The following is an 8047-nucleotide window of genomic DNA, read 5'->3' on the forward strand; positions in this document are numbered from 1 at the left end:
GGGGGGGGGGGTTAGCGACGAGAGAGATGGAGATGAGTGGTGTGAAGACGAGTGGATGTGTTCGCGACGTCTGCCTTTTTTTGAATGCTTTCATTCGCTACCGTGGTTGATGTCTTGTGCTCTAAGATTCGTGCTCAAATCCAACGGTGAAAGAGACGTTCGCCCCAAAAGCCCCAAAACTTGACACAGTGAGATGTATAGTGATTGCATAGGAAAAAGGGTTAAGAGCATCTATAGTAGATCCCATATAAGTCCGGTGAAGTGAGTTTTCCGGCTGTTTTACGGGATGGGCCAAAAAAAGGCCCGACAAGGTTCGCTAAAAAGGGCCCAGCCCGTAAACCTCCCTCCATTCCTCCATAATGTGGGCGTCGGTGCATTTTAGTGTTCCCGTCCCGCAATCCCCACATCCACCTCCGCTGCGAAATCCATTCTCCGGCGATAAATCCCTACACCTCCGGCGACGTTTTACGACGCATTTGACCATCGAAGATGGTGTCCGTTGGATCCGGGTTTGATGGCAGCAGGGGGTTCGGGTGCCACGGGGGGTTTGGCGGCCGCAGTGGGTTCGATTCCCGCAAGCAGCGCAACGACGACGAGGCCGGAAACTCCTCCTACGCCCTCCGGTGTCGAAAAGGCACAGGGAGCAGGCGCGCCGCCGCGACGCACAGTCCCGTAGCCCGGGTGGGATGCTTTCCGTCGCCTTAGGCAGATGTCCGATCCACCCATCCAGCGCCCCTGGGTGGCCGAGCGCGCGTGGTGGGCGGTGAAGGAGGCCGCCGCCGTCTGAGATGCAGCTGCGGCCGCGCGCGTGCCGCCGCTCCGGGAGGAGTACCAACTCGCCTCGCTCCTCTCTGGCATGCTGATCTACCACACCCTCCACGACAATGAGCCCCCACCCCGTGAGGACGACTTCGACGACTCCAACGACGAGTAGATGCTAGCATGAACTATCTAGTCTAGTTATTTCAGTTTGACCTATCTATCAGTGTGCTATGTGCGAAACTATCTATCTAGTAGTTTAATTTGCTTGTATGTATGAACTATGCTTGTGGAACTACGGTGATGGATATAGCGCGAAGGCTTGTGAAACTATCTATGTTGAAATCAAGTGCAAATCCGACAACATTTAACAAGATTTATTATACAAGAAGGCCTCCGTCCCGTAAATTTTGTTTACAAGATACTATAAACGAAATTTACAGGACAGTTATATCCCGAATCTGCTAGAGATGGTCTAAAAAGTATCCACATAACGAAAAGTATGAACAATTAGCACGGGAAGTACCCAAAATAGTATTCTCTATACATCAACGCCTTGTTCGCGAAAACATCCAAGAAAAATATCGAATATATCCCCATCCTCCCTTTTATCCACGTCCATCTTTTTCCTCTTCCCCTCGCGGCGGCGTCGTGGGTGGAACCCGCTCCAGGCATTCTTCCGCCGAAGAATCCGGACGTAGGTGACGAACCCTAACTTGTTTGGATTGCTCCGATCTTTTCTCCTGATGATCTAATTCTCTGTTTCTCTTTGATCGGTACCCCAATCCGTCCAGTTTTCCGCGGCTAGATTTGGCGTCGGGAGAGGAAATTCGATCTGAAAATGGGGTTGTTCCGGGCCGCGTCGGGCTTAGCCCGGGTGGCGCTGCGGAGGAGCCTGTCGCGCGCTCCGGCGAGCCCGTTCGCCGGCCCCGCGCCGCGGTACTTCCACTCGACGCTCCCCCGGCGGTACGCGGCGCCTGAGCCCCGCGCCGTGCCGCTCTCGCGCCTCACCGACAGCTTCCTCGATGGCACCAGCAGCGTGTACCTCGAGGAGCTGCAGCGGGCGTGGGAGGCGGACCCGACCTCCGTCGACGAGTCCTGGGACAACTTCTTCCGGAACTTCGTCGGGCAGGCCGCCACGTCCCCCGGCATATCCGGCCAGACGATCCAGGAGAGTATGAGGCTGCTGCTGCTCGTGCGCGCCTACCAGGTGAGCGGCCACATGAAGGCCAAGCTCGATCCTCTTGGACTGGAGCAGCGCGCGGTTCCGGATGTCCTGGACCCAGCGTTCTACGGCTTCTCTGAGTCTGATTTGGATCGGGAGTTCTTCCTCGGGGTGTGGAGGATGGCTGGGTTCTTGTCGGAGAATCGGCCTGTGCAGACACTTCGTTCTGTGTTGGGACGTCTGGAGCAGGCCTACTGTGGCACCATTGGTTACGAGTACATGCACATACCGGACCGGGAAAAGTGCAACTGGCTGAGGGAGAGGATCGAGACAGTTAACCCAAGGGAGTACACCTATGATCGTCGCCAGGTCATGCTCGATAGGCTCATCTGGAGTACCCAGTTTGAGAATTTCTTGGCACAGAAGTGGACCACTGCAAAGCGATTTGGCCTAGAAGGTGCCGAGACACTGATTCCTGGTATGAAGGAGATGTTTGACAGGGCAGCTGATCTTGGTGTAGAGAGTATTGTCATTGGGATGCCACACAGAGGCAGGCTCAATGTCTTGGGAAACGTCGTACGTAAGCCCTTGCGACAGATCTTCAGCGAGTTTAGTGGTGGTACCAAGCCTGTCAATGAGGGGGAGGGTTTGTATACAGGGACAGGTGATGTCAAGTACCATCTAGGAACTTCATATGATAGGCCTACCAGGGGTGGGAAACATATCCATCTATCGTTGGTTGCAAATCCAAGTCATTTGGAAGCAGTCGATCCTGTTGTTGCTGGGAAGACCAGAGCAAAGCAGTATTATTCTAATGATCTTGACAGGACCAAGAATCTAGGGGTGCTATTGCATGGTGATGGAAGCTTCTCAGGGCAGGGTGTTGTGTATGAGACCCTGCATCTGAGTGCACTTCCAAACTACACCACTGGCGGAACAATTCATCTTGTGGTCAATAATCAGGTTGCATTCACTACTGATCCGATGTCAGGGAGATCTTCACAGTATTGTACAGACGTAGCCAAAGCATTGGATGCCCCAATTTTCCATGTGAACGGTGACGACTTGGAGGCTGTGGTTCATACTTGTGAACTTGCTGCGGAGTGGAGGCAAACATTTCATTCTGATGTAGTGGTGGATATTGTATGCTACCGTCGATTTGGGCATAATGAGATTGACGAGCCCTCCTTCACCCAGCCTAAAATGTACAAGGTACTGTCAACACGCCCACCCCGCTCCCAAAGGAAAGAATCTGGCCCATAATTCTATATGCATTTGGCCTTTTCATTCTTAATTTTAGTCCTGATCATTCCTTACTTTTTGAGTAAACACCATCTTTGGAACTCTGGCTAATTATCATTTAGTAGACATACCTGTGAGCCTGAAGTATTTTACTTATCTATTGGTAAGCAGAACTAGAAAGATTGCTATGAATCAGCAGTAAAACTGATTCTGCGTAATAAAATAGCGATATTATTATACAAGCAACTTAAGATATCTTTCTATCTGGATCAGGTGATTAGGAACCACCCAAGTGCGCTTGAGATATATCAAAACCAGCTGTTAGAATCGGGGAAGATCTCCAAGGAAGATATTGACAAGATACACAAGAAGGTCAGCACCATACTGAATGAGGAATTCAAAAAGAGCAAAGACGATATCCCCAACAAGAGGGACTGGCTTTCTGCTTACTGGACTGGGTTTAAGTCCCCAGAACAGATTTCACGTATCCGAAACACCGGGTAAATGATTCTTTCCTTCCAGTCTGGTTGTTTCTGTGTTTCCCTCCACATTTTGTGTGAGTGTATTTGATGTAATGCATTTGCAACAATGCAGTGTCAAGCCAGAGATTCTAAAACGTGTTGGTGAAGCCATGACAACACTGCCAGAAACTTTCAAACCTCACAGGGCTGTCAAGAAGATTTTTGATCTGCGTCGCCAAATGATTGAGACTGGGGAAGGCATTGACTGGGCAGTGGGTGAAGCACTTGCTTTTGCAACTCTTATAATTGAGGGGAACCATGTCAGGTTAAGTGGCCAGGATGTTGAGAGAGGTACATTCAGCCACCGCCATTCTGTCATCCATGACCAAGAAACTGGGGAGCAGTATTGCCCACTTGATAATCTTGTCATGAACCAGAATGAGGAACTATTTACTGTAAGCAACAGGTAAGAATTGTACTCTGCTAACTTGTTCCAGTTAGGGGTGCACATGGGTTACTTAAGTTAGATTTCTTATATAATGAAACATGAAATCACCATAAGCAGATAGACCGAAAACTGTATCAGCTAGTTTAGTTATAATGTTGGTTTTATGTTGTACATAGTGATTGCTTTTATATCCATATACATAAGAGAAAGCTTAAGGCTGGCTTGATCCACCAGTATTTGACAGTGGACACATAACTGACCAATTATGCTCGTTATTGTCAACTCTGGAATGGAGAATTGACACTACCCTTTTTATTTCTAAAGAGAACGGTTAGAACATAAACAAATTGGGGCCAGTATTACTGAAGATGCAATTTGGCATGCTAAGGCTCCACAAATTTGTCCTTGGCCAAATAATTGGCATTTTTTGCTGATACACTGTCATGATTTTTTAGCAGCTGAGGTATGCAACAAGGTTTGTACCCGTTGAACTGAGCAGCACACGTGGCATGTGTAGCAGACATGTTGCTCAGGGATGTAATCATGGCTAAATACATGTTGTATAATTTCGGAGCATTATATGTTCTGGGATGATCTAGAGAAATAGAAAATAACTAACTAAACACCATCTTGGAATAATTGGTAGACCCATAACAAAGTTGGTTTAGAAGGTTGATTTCTACATGCTCATAATTGTCTGGAACTGTTAAGAAAATCTGGAGTGAGAAAAAGAAGAGGCAATTCTTAACAAATTGTTATATTCTCTTAAGTGACTAAATTAGTAATTTTAGGTAGAGACTACTTGGGGTGCACTTTACAAAGTCATAACATTGTCATCTGAATATAAGCTTGTCATTTAAATAATTATTTGAACATTATTTAAATATATATACTGATGTTGTCCCTTGATGTATTTCCCTTTTTTAATTGATCTGGTTTACCATCACCTGATGTGTGCTATAATTTGAACAGTTCCCTGTCAGAGTTTGCTGTTCTGGGCTTTGAGTTGGGTTATTCAATGGAGAACCCAAACTCACTGGTTTTATGGGAAGCACAGTTTGGTGATTTTTCAAATGGGGCTCAAGTGATATTTGATCAGTTCATTAGTAGCGGAGAGGCAAAATGGCTCCGCCAGACTGGGCTTGTTGTCTGCCTTCCTCATGGATATGACGGTCAAGGGCCTGAACATTCTAGTGCGAGAATGGAGCGCTTCCTTCAGGTATCATTTTGCCCAGGTTGCAAGGATGTGGACACAAGTATCTCTTCCATTTAAAGTACCTGTATTATATATGCACATAAAAGGAACATATGAGGAGAGCACTTACTGTAAATTAGCTCTTACACAATTTTAACATGATATACACACACAATGCTGGAACTGCCATAACCATACACCTCATTATTTATATAAATATTCCCCATTTACTGGCAAAATGTATTTTTTTCCCTCAACTTTCTTGCTTATTATGGCTTTCCTGTTCGCATGACCTAACAAGGACAAAGCTAAATACCTCATAGGCAAACCTCTTTTCATGAGAGTGCATGTTAATTGCGCAACATTTGTATTGTGCTTCCTCTACTTCTGAGTTCTGGCTAGAAAGTTGCAACTACACCAGACTTGATTCTTAGTTGGTCTTCTGTATCATGCAATTTATGGGTTGTACTTCACAACACGTGAGAGCCAAAATCCATGTAGTATTGGTGAAGCATTTTGAAGGTAGTTCATTGAAATACTTGCCAAATATGTTAAATTGCATATTTTGTTAATATAAATACAAACCTGCAGAACCAACAAATTCTGCAACTATGAAGTTTCTTTCCTAGGCCTGGGTCATGGAGATCTTAAATGCTGCTACCTTTTGGTTTAGCTATATTCCTTTTTAAGATTGTCCATGATTGCAGATGAGTGATGATAACCCCTATGTTATACCTGAGATGGATCCAACACTGAGGAAGCAAATCCAGGAGTGCAACTGGCAGGTCGTGAATGTCACCACTCCTGCGAACTATTTCCATGTGCTGCGTCGCCAGGTGAATATAATAATACAACCTCCCTCCCCCCATCCCTTCCTCCTGCCCTTCGCAACCATCTTTCGGTGCGTTAACCTGTATCTTCCAATGTTTGCAGATACACCGGGATTTCAGAAAGCCTTTAATTGTGATGTCTCCAAAGAATCTCCTTCGTCACAAGGACTGCAAATCCAGTCTATCTGAATTCGATGATCTTGCTGGTCACCCTGGATTTGATAAGCAAGGGACACGCTTCAAGCGTCTAATAAAAGACCGGAATGACCATAAGGACCTTGAGGAAGGAATCAGACGTCTAGTTCTTTGTTCTGGAAAGGTAGGTTATGTTATACTTGCTGGAAGCTATACGCCCAACAAAGTTGCAAACTCAGCTTCTTCACCGACTTATTTTATAACTACTTTGCTATGATCTAGGTGTACTATGAATTGGATGAAGAAAGAAAGAAGTCGGATTCCAATGATGTCGCGATATGTAGAGTTGAGCAGCTCTGTCCATTCCCCTACGACCTCATTCAGCGTGAGCTGAAGAGATATCCAAGTATGTGGCAAAAAATACCTTTCTCAGATATGTCCATTGCGTCGCTATATCGAGTAGTCCTTTTTCTCTTCGTGAAAACATACAAGGCTTGCATGTAGGGAGAGAAACTCTTCTATCTTACATGCCAATATTATTTGAAATGGGGTACAGAACAATAGGAATTGATCGGTCAAGTAGTGCAGGACTATGTATTTTATTAACCAGGATACCTGTTTCTAGTTAAAAAAAAACAATTTTGTTGATCCAGTACACTTGTGAGTATGAGAATACCTCATATTGTTTGCTCTAGTGAATTCTAGTAATAACCACCAAAAAGATGATGAAGCCTAGCAGCACTAAAAGTATATACTGTCTGCGTGTTTCTGTTTTGCAGATGCCGAGATTGTTTGGTGCCAAGAAGAACCGATGAACATGGGGGCGTATACCTACATCAATCCTCGCCTGCTGACCGCGATGAGGGCGCTCGGTCGTGGCAGCATAGATGATATCAAGTACGTCGGAAGGGCCCCATCTGCAGCCACAGCTACAGGTTTCTATACTGTCCATGTCCAGGAGCAAACCGAGCTCGTGAAGAAGGCGCTGCAGCGAGACCCCATCAAGTCTCCGCTCTGAACATGTAGATTCTTTGCATAGCCATCAGAACTTCTGATCTCCTACCATGCAGAAAAACAACAGGTCTAAATTACACCTCTTCAGCCATTTGGTGAATAATCGTTGCGCATGTGTGGTACCGCCCATTAGAAAAGGTCTGAGGTCCATTTTGAGTGCATAATTTTTTCCCGTCAAAGCTTTTTTGTCTACATCCTTCTGTTTCTCTGGGTGCTAAGGTTAAACAAACTGTATCCAGTTCTCCCTTTGCCAATAATGAAGTGTACCCAGTACTGATGCATGTATGTCCTACGAGACGGTCCGTCCCTACTGCTGTGCCTAGCATATGATTCCAGTCTGGCTCTCTGAAATACTTGGAAAGAAACTGTACACAGGGACAGTTCAGTGAAGCAGCACACCATCTCCCAGGCCAATTATATGTGTGGCACATGCTTTCATCACCGGACATGCGTTAAGCAGGCTTCTTGTGTCATTGTTATGTCTGAACTGGCCGTTTTCTTTCCATTTCTTATTTAGATGGAAGATCCATGAATTGCCTGATAGATCCATTTCTTTTTTGAAAGAAATAAAATTTCAATCTTGTAACCCTCACGTGCTATCCACGGAAAATTGAATTGGCATCCAACGACGAGAAACTGGATTCGGGCCGCCTGGGCCTCCCAACGGGCCGAGGGCCATAGCACTACCAGGCTGTTGTTCCTGGGACGAACGCGCACTTATACACAAGAAAAAGGACACCCCTCAAGGTGGGGAAAAAGGGGGAAAAGGACGATCCTACGCTTTATTTTTTTGCGAAA

The 8047-nt window shown here is 45.9% G+C and overlaps 1 protein-coding gene across 2 annotated transcripts; it reads left to right on the top strand.

Moving 5' to 3' along the window:
- Positions 1-1320: 1320 nt before the first annotated feature.
- LOC119354973 (2-oxoglutarate dehydrogenase, mitochondrial-like) lies at positions 1321-7534 on the top strand. 2 transcript variants are annotated; one of them, XM_037621744.1, is made up of 9 exons: positions 1321-1460; positions 1554-3136; positions 3440-3666; positions 3761-4093; positions 5048-5294; positions 5978-6106; positions 6204-6419; positions 6518-6641; positions 7015-7534. In XM_037621744.1, the coding sequence occupies exons 2-9, from the start codon at positions 1601-1603 to the stop codon at positions 7251-7253; spliced, it is 3051 nt and encodes a 1016-aa protein (XP_037477641.1). In that variant the 5' UTR covers positions 1321-1460; positions 1554-1600; the 3' UTR covers positions 7254-7534. The 2 variants fall into 2 exon arrangements, with proteins under 2 accessions (XP_037477641.1, XP_037477639.1); XM_037621742.1 differs by having other exon boundaries at positions 1331-1456.
- Positions 7535-8047: the final 513 nt, after the last annotated feature.

This window comes from Triticum dicoccoides, chromosome 2A (assembly GCF_002162155.2).
Source record: "Triticum dicoccoides isolate Atlit2015 ecotype Zavitan chromosome 2A, WEW_v2.0, whole genome shotgun sequence".
NCBI lineage: Eukaryota > Viridiplantae > Streptophyta > Magnoliopsida > Poales > Poaceae > Triticum > Triticum dicoccoides.